The sequence below is a fragment of the Talpa europaea genome, assembly GCF_964194135.1.
Source record: "Talpa europaea genome assembly, chromosome: 7".
Taxonomy (NCBI): domain Eukaryota; kingdom Metazoa; phylum Chordata; class Mammalia; order Eulipotyphla; family Talpidae; genus Talpa; species Talpa europaea.
In genome coordinates, this window is record NC_140074.1 from 107,650,325 (window position 1) to 107,664,558 (window position 14,234).

At 38.5% G+C, this 14,234-nt stretch overlaps 1 protein-coding gene across 1 annotated transcript in view; it reads left to right on the plus strand.

The window, feature by feature from the left end:
- Positions 1-2,164: 2,164 nt before the first annotated feature.
- PPM1D (protein phosphatase, Mg2+/Mn2+ dependent 1D) overlaps positions 2,165-14,234 on the plus strand; it is a gene marked incomplete at its 5' end in the record, with an annotated part of 34,612 nt that continues 22,542 nt past the window's right edge. Inside the window, one exon of the mRNA XM_084238823.1 lies at positions 2,165-2,636. Within this exon, the coding sequence (XP_084094949.1) occupies positions 2,165-2,636 (472 nt within the window). The remainder of the gene's footprint in view (positions 2,637-14,234) is intronic.

Genomic DNA, 14,234 nt, shown 5'->3' on the forward strand with positions numbered 1-14,234 from the left:
AGAGTCTGAAATTCAGGGTAATGTTCAAGACAGAAGATACAGATTTGGGAGTCATCAACAGACAGTTTTTAGAGCTATGGTGGCTCTAAAAATATTTAAAAATTAAAATTTTTTTAAATTATTAATTTAAAAAAAATGAAGAGGCTGAGAAATGACAAGTAGTGGAAGACAGTGAACCGCAAACATAAAAGGGGCGTTACCAGGGATCTGTAGGTGACACCTTTGTGTAGTGGTGGCTTGTATTAACTTTAAAAGAGTCTATGCTTCTGAAGGAGGAAGGAAATGATTTGAAGGCAACATGAGGAGTAGCTTCAAAGATAAGAAGAGCTATGAAGGGAAAAAAACAACCTCTTGTATTCAGAAAGTTGCCAGAGCAGTAGTTTTGCCAGGTTCCAGTTGCCATTTGGAACAGAAAGTTAATGGGGATCATTTAAAGAAGGTGAAGAATAAAGGGAAAATGGCTGATTACAGCTGTTCATCTATCAAGTGTGGAGTGAAATGGCTACCATGGTTGGTGAAGAGTGGGACACAGGCCCGATGAATATAAGTTGAGAGGACCCTATATATATTAATCAGGGTAATGATGGATGACCTGGAGGTTAGTGGTGGAGACTGAGTGAAAAAGATTTATAAATAAAATAAAAAAAAACCCAACTTCTTGTCATCTGGGGTAGTGGGGTGGAGCTGGGAAAACTCCTTAATGAAGGATATGGTGCTACACAAACTGTTCTCTCTTGCAAGTCTTTGTATGGAAGGTGTTGGATTAGAATTGCTAGTATTTCATTTAGGATTTTGGCCTCGTTATAAAATATGGCCTATAGGTTTCTGTCTAGGTTTTAACTGTAGGTTTTGATAGCAGATTTGTGGATCATCTTTCAAAACAAGCTGGGATTCTTCCAAGTACTTTCACACTCTAGAACCATCTGGTGTAGTGCATTTTGGCGCAGGGGATATTTTGACTACGTTTTAAAAACTGATCTGATTCTCTACAGATTGAGCTCATTTTGCTTATTTATATTGCTACAAAGACTTTGTCTACTTGTATCCCTTGGATCAGCTGTTTGTATGCGTATCTTTTCCGTTCCTATTTCTGTACTAGGATGGTTCCCTTTGCAAATCTCCAAGGCCTTAACGGGATGAAAGGGCACAAGGGAGTGGATGGTGAGCACATCGCAAACTGGAAAACTGAAATTGAAAAAGAATCACTACAAGAACGTCCGCTGTTGAGAAGACACTAACCTGCCCAGTCTGAGGCTTATTTTTAATTCCGTGGAAATCCGTTTTAAGGTTTTGGCGCTTGGAGGGCAACCTGCTGGGCGAGGAGCAGGGACCTTAAGCAAATGATTACCCGAGCACAGGAGCGCTCGGCAGTTTTTGTAGAAGCTATTTTCGAGTGACAACGTGAAGTGACACACACGGAGAGAATGCTGTATGCCCAGTCAGATAAATTCCACCCAGATGCTGCTCCCAAGTGCCACACTTTTCCAGTGCGTTCGCAAACGACCTTGCCAAGTGAGCTTTCCCGCCATTTCACTTCAAGGACTGCAAGGTCTTTCTCCTCAGAGTCTCCACACCCGTGGGAGGCCCAAGCCCACACGGTTTCCCGCCCGGCGGCGGCGAGCCGCTCAGAGCAGCAGGCCGCCTTACACTCCGGGGGACAGAGGAAAAGACGCGACAGCCCCGGCCGCTCGGCGAGCGCTCCGCATCCGCCGACAACCCGGAGGGGTTTTCCACGGCGAAGGGAGGCGAGCCCGGCAGCGCGCGGGCCCAGCGGCCGCGCGGGGCGGAGGGAGCGCGGCCGTTGCTGGGAGGAGCCAGGGCGGGGCGGGGCGGCGGGCTAGCTCCAACTCGACTCCCGATTGGCTGGCCCCAGAGAGCCGAGTGACGACAGCGGGGGGAGAACGTCTGATTTGTGTGGTGGGCGCCGGCAGGCGAGGGAAGCGCACTGCGCAGGCGCAGCTGCTCGGCTCCTCTCGCCCTAGCGCTCCGGCCCAGCTCTCGCGGACAAGTCTCGACATCGCGCGCCCCCCCCCTCCGGGCCGGCCCCCTCCCCTCCGCGGCGTCGTCGAAGATAAACAATAGTTGGCCGGCGGGCCCGGAGCGCGTCTCCCGCCGCGGGGTTCGGCGGGCTGCGTGGGGCCGGCGGGATCCCGGCCAGCCGGCCATGGCGGGGCTGTACTCGCTGGGAGTGAGCGTCTTCTCCGACCAGGGCGGGAGGAAGTACATGGAGGACGTTACTCAGATCGTGGTGGAGCCCGAGCCGACGGCTGAAGAGACGCCCTCGCCGCGCCGCCCGGTCGCTCCGCTGTCGCCGCCGCAGCCGTCACCGCCGGCCCTGGCGGGCGGCGGCGCCTCGGGGAAGGGCCCGGCGGGGGGAGCCCGGGAAGCGCGAGACCGTCCCCCGGACGCCGCGGCCTCGCCGGCTGCCGCGCGCTGCTGCCGGCGCCGGTCCTCGGTGGCGTTTTTCGCCGTGTGCGACGGGCACGGCGGGCGGGAGGCGGCACAGTTTGCCCGGGAACATTTGTGGGGTTTCATCAAGAAGCAGAAGGGGTTCACCTCGTCCGAGCCGGCGAAGGTCTGCGCTGCCATCCGCAAAGGTTTCCTGGCTTGTCACCTCGCCATGTGGAAGAAACTGGGTAAGTTCCCCGGCTGGTGGGGCTCCCGCCGCTCTCCCCGGCACTCGAGGGCTTTGCTGGCACCCGCGCCGCGTGGGCGCCCGGCGAGGAGGGCGCGACCCGAGCGTCCAGGGCTGGGGGTGAAGATTGTTCTCGCGCTCGGCGGCTTCGCGGCGGGGAGGTCCGGGCGAGCTGAGGGGCCCCGGGTGGGATTGCTGTCGTCCTGGGAGCGCGTCTCTCCCTGTTTGCACCCTCCCTGGATCAATGGGGAGCTGGGCTCGCCCCTCGCGGCTCCCCTTTGATGACAGCCGCCGAAATGAATTTGAAACCTGGCGCCAGATTTTGGCCCCAAGATGAAGGGAATACGCGTTGCTGCCTGGGCCGCGCCAAGAAAGGGAGAGATGACAAAATTGAGTGTCGTAGTTTGCTCTGGAGCCACTTGTCTCCACCGCGTACCTCTTACCGGCGGCATCACTTCTCCAAATTGACCCCCGGTGTCTGGGAGTTGGAGCAAAGCGCAGGCTGGTTTAGGGAGGCTGAACGCGCTCATCCGGCTGCTTAACATTTTGGAAGGAATTCGCTTGGGATCGTGAAATGTTTTTTCGGATCTTTATGCTTGTGCTGTTGGTGAAAAATGAAAAATGAATGCTTTGTTAATCTCTGAAACTGGCCCCATATTAGGGGTGTCCGTTAAATTCTGCTGGGGTTTTTTTAAAAATACAATTTTGGGGGTAGCTGCCTTAGCTAGTTCCTAACTGTCAAAGAGTTCTCAGTTCCAAGTTGAAAATACTTACAATGTGTAAGTGCCCTTCAGAGCAGCCAGAGATAAGGATTTGCTGATAGGCTAAAAAGAGATAGAGACCTTAACTTAGACATACTTGGTTTAACTGTTAGGTTCACCGAAGCTTTAAAATACTTTCTAAAGCAACTCAACGTGATAGCTTACAGGGTTGTAAGTTGCTTATCCATTGCAGCGAATGAATGCCATGAATCTTTTTTGGAGAAGATAGTATCTCTTATTTTTTTTTTTAATTCACTTGTTTATGGTAGGATAATGTTGGTTTATTTTCAGCAGTGGGACAGAGACGTACGAAAAGAGTGTGAAGATTGATCAAATACAGAACGTTTTTAAACGATATTATCGTAGAGTTGTCGACTAGCTTCTTTCAAAGTCTGTTTTGTATTTGCTTGACTTTCTGCCAAGAATTACTTGATTGACTCATAGAACAACCAGTCCTCCAGCGGAAGGCGTTTCCCATCCAATCCCAGAGGCCCCTATTATGGATTTGTTTTGTTTTTGTGTCGACATAGCCAGGCTGAAAGCAATGCAGTATATTCCAAAAACGTCATTTCATAGCCTGCAGGTCAAACAGGTGTGGACAGCAAGACAAAATAGAGGAAGATCAGACCCAAAAAAGCTATTTAGAGTCTTGTTTAATTTGCGGTACACTTGGTGTAACATGAATTTGTTTGAATTAAAGGATAAAGTATAAACCCTGTTACTTGACTTTTTTTTTTTTAATCAGGGACCATACCGTTAAATGTGAATGTTTGGTTTTTTACATTCAGGTACTTTCTGAATCAACCTTTCTCTTTTATGAGGCATGGTTTAGAGCCTTACACACCAAACAGATGTTAAAGTTTGCTTTGTTTCACAACTAAACCTCATTCACCATCCTCAAAACTTGAACTAAAAAAAAAAAAAAAAAAAAGATATTCTGGTATATGAAAGTCTTGACACAGTAGGTATAATTTTTAAAAGACTTGTTCTTCAGTTTCAAATTCGTGGATGGCTTCTCATGTTTATAAAATAAACTTTGCAGTTTGTAATCTATAGACCAAGCCCCTCTTAGTCTATCTTCAGAAACCCTGTTTACTTTTATGCTACCCAAATTTCTGTCATATTTAGTCTACTTACCTTTTTCTAGGGTACATTGAAATAATGCAGTTTCTTGAATTGTCCTTCGTCCCCCATCCCAAACTAAAAAAATAGACTCCTCTGCCTCCAGGTGTATATTTTATTCACTGCAGACGTTTTTGGAATTAAGCTTCCTTTGTTCTGTTTATAGTGCTTATTGGGTTATGGCAGTGTTATGGCACTGAAACTTTTTCCTCTTAGAAGCGTTTGTACTCCTAAGTGATTGAGAACCCAAATAGCTTTTGTTTATATGGGCGACATCAGTCAACTGAAAAATATTTGTTGATTATTAAAAAACACAAAACTCACTATATGTTAATATTTTTAAATGAAAAATCACTCTTCCAAAATAAGAAATATTGCCCAAAAAAACTCATATCTGTTCTGCATCAGTCTTGTGCTGTATGTCTGAGTATATAAAGAAAAGACATTCACATATGTAGTGGGAAAAGGGAGGAGTAGTTTATTAGTTTTTTCAGATGATTATGGATATTCTGTTACCAAAGTAGTAGTTTCTTAGATAAGTCAAAATTGAATCGGAAACCTTGATCAACTTTTTGTATTCTTACCTCAAGATCCATTGGTCTCTTGTGTTTTGAATCTTATCCAGTGAAATGTGTGACATGGTCATTTGAAAAATTGTTCACTGAGTCAAGCAAATCTTTCAAACATTGATGTATTTTTTTATGTAATATCAAAGCATCACACTTATTATCATTGATCTTGTGAAACAAGTTTTAAGATTGGGAAGCTGTCAGGTTCACTGTAGTGGACATACACACATTTCCCAAAATGTGAGTTTTTTTAAAGCAACATCTAGAAATTTATCACTGGCAACTAATACCGTTAGTTTTTGCTTGAAGTGAAAAGCTGTTCATTTTGAAGAAAATGTATGACGACTGGTCAAGTATTAGTAACACAATTTATCAACGTTTCAAGTAAAAATGATTGTAAAAAAAATGTGTGTGACTAGTTCTTTTCATAACACAATCTGCTTTTTCTCTCAGTAGCCGTAGAAGTCTGTTGTGGGCATACTTCCCTTTTTTTCATACAGAGTACTGAAGAGCCATGTATTCATGGATGGAGATTTAATAAAATTTTTGTGTTATCAAGGGCATTCTTAAGTGAAACTGGTGTTTATTTTTTGTTTATTTTTTTAAACTGAATGACTGTAGAGTGACTATAGAGAATGACAACTGGTTCAATTTGTTGCCACTGCTTTCATTTCTGCTAAGACACTAGCAGTCTTTTTAACCATTGCTTTTGAATCTTCAGTGAAAATATCAACACAGAGAAAGGGGCAAGTAAACTCTTAGAATTATTATGAAGATAGTTTTGGCCTTGTGAAATTCCCGATAAGATCACATAGACCATTGTGAGACAGCCACAATGTTGATTTGCCTCTCAGCTAAATATTGGTCTTCAGGGGCAAAGATATTTCCTTATACTTAATATAATTAATCTCTTAAGTTTGGCCATGGAATTCCTTGCCTAAAGTAGCTACTAGTTTAGTTGAATTTCTGTGGTTATAAAGATTCAATTGACTTGTGGTAAAATATGCATGGCATAAAATTTACCATTTTATCCATTTTTTGCATATACAATTCAGTGGCATTAAATATAGTCACAATATTGTGCTCCCATCACCACTCTTCTCTTTTTAGAATTTGTTCATTATCCCAGACAGGAACTCTGTATTCTTTAAGCAATAAACTTCCTTTACCCTCTTTCTCTACCTCTGGTAACTTCTGTTTTACTTTGTCACTGAGTTCATTTATCCTGTGTTCCTCATAGAAGTGTAATCACACAGTATTTAACCTTTTGTATCTTATTTCACTTAGCATAAAGTCTTTGAGATTTATCCATGTTGTAGCATGTGTCAGAATTTCCTTTTTTAAAGTGGTATAATGGTCTATCATATATGTGTGTTTGTATGTCTTATTTTGTTCACCCGTTTATCTATTGATGGACATTTGAACTGTTTCTACCTTTTGACTACTGTGAATACTGTTGCTATAAACATGGATGTATACAGGTATATATCTGTTTGAATCTATTGTCAGTGCTTTTGCTTATATGACTAAAGGAATTATTAATGAACTGGTCTTAACCTAAATTGTTAGTTCTAGATTTGGTAGGTAACTTTCATACTGTTAGTTTCAAATTGAAAAAGAGACATAGATGAAGAATGGAAGGGATAGAGGGAAAACATGATGGAATACAATTGAAGAGAATGTCTCAAATAATAGGATTTTAAAACTATATTTTGATTTGCTATTTGCAGTTTTTACTATCAAGGCTTTTACCCTTTTACACATCATGTGTCTGAAGAATGCCAATTTTTTCTAATTTTGTTAACCTGTCAATACTTTGGATAAGTATTGGATGATCTCTGCTGCCACAGAAGTGATATACTTTAGTGAAAAGAGAAGCAATTTAATAAATTATTAATCATCTTCTGCCTTATACAAGTAAAACTAGATTTCTTTAACTCCTTAAGCTATATTATGAAATATTTCAGAAATATGAAAAAATACAAAGAATGGTATGATAAACACAATCTAAAAATTAAAATATTACTGATATTGTTGAATTCCTCTCTAATTCTACTAATTCTAATTCACATCCTTTTTCCTCCAATGATAAACACACTGTTTATCATTCCTAAATCTTTATTTATAATATTGTGTCAGTATATATTGGCAAACAGTATGTAATACATCTTGCATGTTTTTATAATGTATGTAAATGATAATATATGTGTCCTCTGGGTCTTCCTTTTTGGTTCATTCATTATAGTTTTGTTCAATACATGTTGATACATGAGTTCTAGTTTGGTCATGTTCATTTACGAATAGTATAAATATTTTTGACAAATATTTAGGTTTCCACTCATTTATAATTAAAAATAACAGTGTTGGGATCATTCCAGTATATGTCCTTTTTTTTTTTGTTCATGTGTGTTGGAGAGTTTCTCTAGATCAAGATTTGACAAACTAAGGCCTATGGGCCAAATTGATCTGCCATCTGTTTTGTAAATACGATTTTATTATGACATGGCCATGACCGTACATTGTATATTGTCTGTGACTACTTTAATGCTCCAGCAGCAGAGTTTTAATAGTTGTGACAGGTACCATATAGTTTCCAAGGCTGAAAGTATTTACTCTCTGGTCCTTTATAGAAAGTTTTACTCATCCCGCTTTGGCTGGGTCATAGGGTATGTACTTCTTAGACTATATTAGATATTGTCAAGTTGGTTTACAAAGTACTTGTACCACTTTATATATCCCTTGAGAAGTACAGAGTACTCTATATTCTTGTGAACACTTGAACTTGTTGTGTTGGTCTGGTAGGTATAAAATTATATCTCAGTGGATTTAATTTTCATTGTCCCAATTACTAATAAGGTTATTGAGCAACCTTTCATGTTTATGTAGGCTATTACTATTTCTTTTTATGAAACTTAAAATTTTTTTGCCCATGTTATGAATTTTTTGCTGACTTACATGTTCTTTTATGTAGTTTGAATACTAATGCTTTGTTATATAGGTTACAAAAACCTTTCTGTTTTTAGCTTATTAGTAATATTTATTAATGAACAAAATATCTTTTTAAAAAAAAAAAGATTTATGCATAAAAGAACTGGGGTGTAGACCAGAGGTGTGGGGGGTGAGAGGATTCACCAGATCCAGAGTCGGATACAGAGCAGGCGGATTGGCTGAAATACACTGCTAAGGGGAGCAGCAGGCGAGTCAGGAGAGGTCTGCTGTGCCATGTGGGTTAGCTCCCTGACCGGGAATTGAACTCATGCTGCAGTGGCTGCGGATAGCTTCATAGTGCTGTGTGTCTTAACCCCTTGCACCACCAGGGAGGCCCTATTTTTTCTTTTTAAGATTGATTGATTTATGCATACACGAGCTGGGGTGTAAGCCAGAGGTGCTGGGGGGGGGGGTGAGGATTCACCGGAGAGCTCAGCACAATTATTTTGAGTTACATCCACATTGTTTTATATATCAATAGTTCATTCCTTTTTATTACTGAGTCGTATTCCATTGTTTAAATATACAACCATTTTTTATCCATTTACCTATTGATGTAAACTTGTTTTGTCAGTGGTTCTGGGCTCTTACAAATAATGATAGCCTGATTTAAATACTAACATAGATGTAAAACTTTTCTTTACAGTATAATGTCCACTAATAAATGTTTTTATTAAATGTAGAAAGAATGATAGAAATAGAAAACCACATTTGGTAGCCATCTTGATTGGTTCAGCCAAGAAATATCAATGAATGCTAGCTAGTAGTTAAAATGTGATAAACAGAATTTTATTACATTCCTAGAGGTGCTGTAACAAATGAACACAAACTGGGTGGCTTAAAGCAACAAAATTTATTCTCTCATGGTTCTGGACACCAAAAATCAAGATGTGTCAGCAGGGTTGGTTCCTTTTTGGAGGCTCAGAGGGAGAATTTCTTCCAAGCTCCCTGCTAGCTTCTGGTGGCTGCAATCCTTGGTATTTCTTCACTTGTGGATGCATTATTCAATCTCCTCTACCTTTATATTATCTCCTCTCTGTCTTCTTTCCTTCTCTTCTCTCTAAGAACATTTGATTTTAAATTTAGGACCCACTATAGTCCAGGATAATCTCTTAAAATCCTTAACCTAATTACATCTGCAAAGATCTTTTTCCCAATTAAGGTCACACTCACAGACTCTGGACATATCTTTTATTAGGGCGGGGGGCAGCACTATTTGCATTGTCTTCATTATCTCCCTACAAAATATTTACTGATTACTAAAGGCAAAAGATTATAGTGGAAAAACCTGGTAGAACGCACCTTAATTGAATGGTAAAGGGTAACGTCACTTTTAATGGAATAAATTGAAATCGTATACTACTGACAGTGAACACACAATTAACATTTCCGTGATATTTCTGCCAAAAATGCATACTCTGAATACAAATACGACTAAAAAATGAAACAATGAGACAATCTTGAAATGATTGACCTAGTACTCTTAAGCATCAACAAAGCAGTGAGGAATTGTTCTAGATTGAAAAGACAATTACAGAGATCTGTTAAGTAAATATAACAAGGGAACTGGAATGTTGTCATCCTTTTATAAAGGATATTATTAGAATAATTGATGAAATTTGTTATCTATGGATTAGCTAGTAGTATAGTATTGTTGACTTTAAATAAAAGCAGTAAGTTACTCCAACAACAAACAGGGTTCAGCACTTCCCTGAATCTGGTTAACAACCTGCTAAATAACCTCTGGAGAAACAACTCCCACCCCCTAAACCCAGTTCTATCAGAGTGGGAAACAGCATCACTTTTCATGGAAAGATGATAGGGATATTGGGTCCTGTAGTTTGCTGATTTATGCATGCGTGGGCACTCTTTCTAGCCTCTTGACCTCATGAAGTTTTGAAAATTAACATTCGCACTATCGATGTTGGTTTCCTGATTTTAATGATTTGTTGTAGGAGAATGACCTTATTTATAGGAATTTGGGAGCAATAGGTTTCTTGTTGGTAGTTTATGCCGGTTCTTTCAAAAGAAATTTTGCCAGTTTGTTAAAAAGTCTGTCTTTTGATGGTGGTTTTCAAAGTGCTTCCATATCTCCATACCATTTTGGCATTAGGATTTACTAAGAACTGTCAATATATTGATGAGGAGGTGCTCTACAGTTGTATTGCTTGGGTTCTAAGCTCAATTTTCTACTTACTACTTTATAATCTTGGATAAACCTCTTTATGCCAGAGTATCCTTATCTCTAAAATAGAGATAATGAGAGTACCTACTGTCTGAGAGTTAAATGAGTCTATATATAGTAACACCCCACATTTAAAATTTTTCACAAAGAAGATATGCAGCTTATACTTACTTATAATAGCCTTACTTTGGAAATTGTTTTCAAGTCAGAGTTTCTATATAGTATCTGATTGTGCTTTCATATGCTCCTGGTTTTATGTCATTTAATTTTAAGTCATTCTTAAAATATTAAAATGTAAAGAGGAAAACTCAAGGGAAACAAATTTTAAAGATGTTGGATTCTTTACTATATTCTTTGTAGTTTCAATCAAAACCTCAAGAGTTTGTTTTTTTAATTTTGCGAGTTCTAAAGTTTATTTGGAAAAAATACTTAGAATTTGGAGAAAGAATAATAATTGGGGGGATACTTAAACTCCCAAGTATTGAAAAGAGCCACGAATTTTTTAGTAGAATGAGTCCAGAAATAGATCCCAGGCAAAATGTGGCTTACGATAAAGGTTACATTGCAAATGAATAGGGAAAGCATGGCTTATTGAATATTTTTAGAGTTTCTTTGTACATGAGTGCTTTTAGCCCAAAATATAATTTAAATATTAATATTGTATCTTTGAATAATTTTTTATTTTGAGTTTTTCTTTTTATTTAGCTTTAGGTATTTTTGCAAAGAGTTTACTTGTATACTGTAGGTAAATTTTGATTTTTGAATGTGCTTAAAGGACCCTTTTTTCTGGATGTTTGCCTTATTTGCATTAATTGTGATAATTTTTTTTTAGTTTCTTGGTTTCAGAAAACAATTCTGGTTTGTTTAAAATGAAAATGTTTTAACAAGAATTGTAGTTAACCCACAAAATAATTGAAAGTGCTAGAGAATTATAAAACATACTCTCCAGGCTTTGCTTCTAGGAATGACATCTGTAGCCAAATGGCAGATCTGAATGGATTTGGGAGCTGAATACTGTGATCTATGCCTGCAAAATTGATGGTTTCTTTTCATGTTTTTTCTTTAAAACTTAAAAAAAAAATTGTGATATATAACATAGCATACATATGGAAAGTGATGAAGAACATAAATATGCCCTTTAATGAAAAATTACAAAGTGAACACCATATGGTTAAGAGAGTATTGCATCTCGTATTTCTATCTTAACCAGTATCTTGAATTTTGTGATAAAGTTCTATAGTGATTGACTTTTGGTTGAGAGTTATACCACTTACGTGCAAACCTTATAGCTTATTTTTGAAGAAAATCATGCTTTATGTATCTCAGGCTTCTTGTGAGGTTCTTACACATTAAATGTAGTGTAATCGGTCGTCATGTTGCAGGATACTTGGGTTGTTGCTTGTGTGTAGCCCAATCTTCATCTTCAGTAGAAAATAACTAGATGATGAAGACTAGTTTTTTCTAAAGTGGTTGTACCAGTTTATACTCTCACCAGTAGTAGTAGATAGGCATGTTGCTACAGATTGTTAACAACACTCAACATTGTCAGACTCTAATATATGCAATCTGATAATTATGTAGTGGTTTTTAATTTGCATTTCCTTGAGGATTAAAGGAGTTTAATACCTTTGCTGTTTTTTGACAGTTTGGAAAGACCTGTTTAAGCTTTTGGTCCATTTTTTCTATTTGGTGGTCTAATTGATTTCATTTGTAGAAGATTTTATATATCCTGGATACCATTATTTTGGCATGTATATATATTGCAAATATATCTTTTTTTCATTTTGTGAGTTGTCTTTTTTACTCTTGCAGGTATCTTCTGATGAATAGTTTTGATGTTAGTAAAACTTTGTAATCATACTCTTTATGTGACTGATCCATTGTTTTTGTCTTTAGGAAATCTTTTCCTACCTGAGATCATGACTGTACTGTTACATATTTTCTAAGCCTTTTAGTTTTACTTTTTATGGTAGGTCTCTCAGAGGCCTAGAATTAATTTTCATGTTTGATATCGGCGACCCAAAGTTCTTTTCTTTTTCTATATTGCCTTATTCCATTTAGATGAAATTTCTCCTTTGTCTATTTATTTGTCAAGTGTCTAAATATGCATGGTATTTTTCTGTGTCAATTTTTCTGTTCTATTGTATTAATTCATTAGTTTATAATTTTTCCATAAAATATTGTTAGAGATTTGTTAGCACTGTTTTCAGACATACTTTTTACAGCTATAGAAAATGATATCTTTATAAAAAATTATATTTTGTAATTTTTGTTGCTGGTTTACATAAATAATACTCATTTTATGTAACAATATTTGCTTTCAGTAACCTTCTGAACTTTATCAATGCCAATGATCTATTGAAAGCTTTTTTTGACTTTTCTATAAATTTTTTTGGGGGAACAATATTTTCTTTGCATACATACTCCTTTTGGTACTTTCCAGACTTACTTTTCTTAAACAATGATCAGAACAAATTTAACATTTATTGAACACTTAACTTTAACTCTGGTATGGTTGTGGGTGATTCTACATGTTGTGTGTGAATAAATTTCAAACTTTATTAATGTTGGTAGCTGTTCTGGTTTCTCTGAGCATTTGTGAAGGTCATTATTTCATAGACTGCAAGCAGCCCTCTGCTGTGAGTGACAAGACATTCTATAGGATGGTTTCCATTTGTGGGTTGAGAAGGGAAGGTGAGCATGATTTGAGAGATGTTTTTTCAGCACACCTAACATTGAAAAGGAAGAGAATTAGCTTGAATATGTTAGAGAACTCTTGTGGCTATGAAAGTTGTGTGGTATCCCATCCAACTTTTTTTTTTTTAAGATTTATTTATGTATATAAGAACTGGGGTACAGACCAGAGGTGTGGGGGATTCACCAGAGACAGAATGGGGAACAGAACAGGCAGATCTACTGAAATACACTGCTGAGGGGAACAGCGGGTGAGTCAGGGGAGGTCTGCTGTGCCATGTGGGTAGCTCCCCGACTGGCCGGGGATTGAACTCATGCTGCAGTGGCTGCTGACAACCTCATAGGTTGCATCTCAAGCCCTTGCACCACCAGGGAGTCCTCCATCCAGCTTTTTTAGGCTCTGTTGCTTCTCATGTTCTTACTAACAGATGCATTATTTCCCATAAGAGAGGGGTAGTATTTTTAGTGGCGGTTTAGGAACTAAGCAGTTTAACCGTACCTGTGGAAAATTCAGACACTGACCTACCACATTGAATTTTGAATTAATCTTCCAAGCTTCTATCATCTCTTCTGCTAGCCTTTGTGACTGCCTGAGTTTGAGCTTTTCTAGGACTCTGTTAATAGGGATAGCTTAGTCACTGCCTTTTTTACTCACTATGGTTTTTGATTGTATTGGATTTTAAGTTTTGCATTTTGATTTTTTTTCCTCAATATAATTCCATTTGTTTAAAATTTCAGGAGTTCCTGAGATTTGCTCATGCCCCCGTTCTCTGTGTTTCATGACTGCTATGGACTAGTAAAAATATTTAAATTCTGACCTTTCAGTGGGATTTTGGTAGGAAGAATATGTCAGTATTTGGATTCAGTCTGCTATCTTGAACTACAAGGTATAGCTTGTTGAATATAGGTTTTAGAGTTAAATTTATGGGATCTCTGCCACTTAATATTTGAGTTATCTTGAGTAAGTTTCTTAACCATTCCAACTATTGATTTTTTCATCTGCAAAATGAAAATAATGGGATTAATCTTACCTGTTTCACAGACTTGTTGCAAATATTATTTGAGATAATACAAAGCTTTTAGCACAGAACCTGGTATACAGTAAATACTCAGTAAATGTGATTTATTAGGTTATAAATATTCAAAAAACAAAGTGACTTTATGAAAATCTTTTCAAAGAGATATAATAAAGAGATGCTAATCTACTGACTTATGATATCAGAACCTTTTTTTTTTTTTAAGATTTATTTATTTATGCATACAAGAGCTGGTACAGGCCA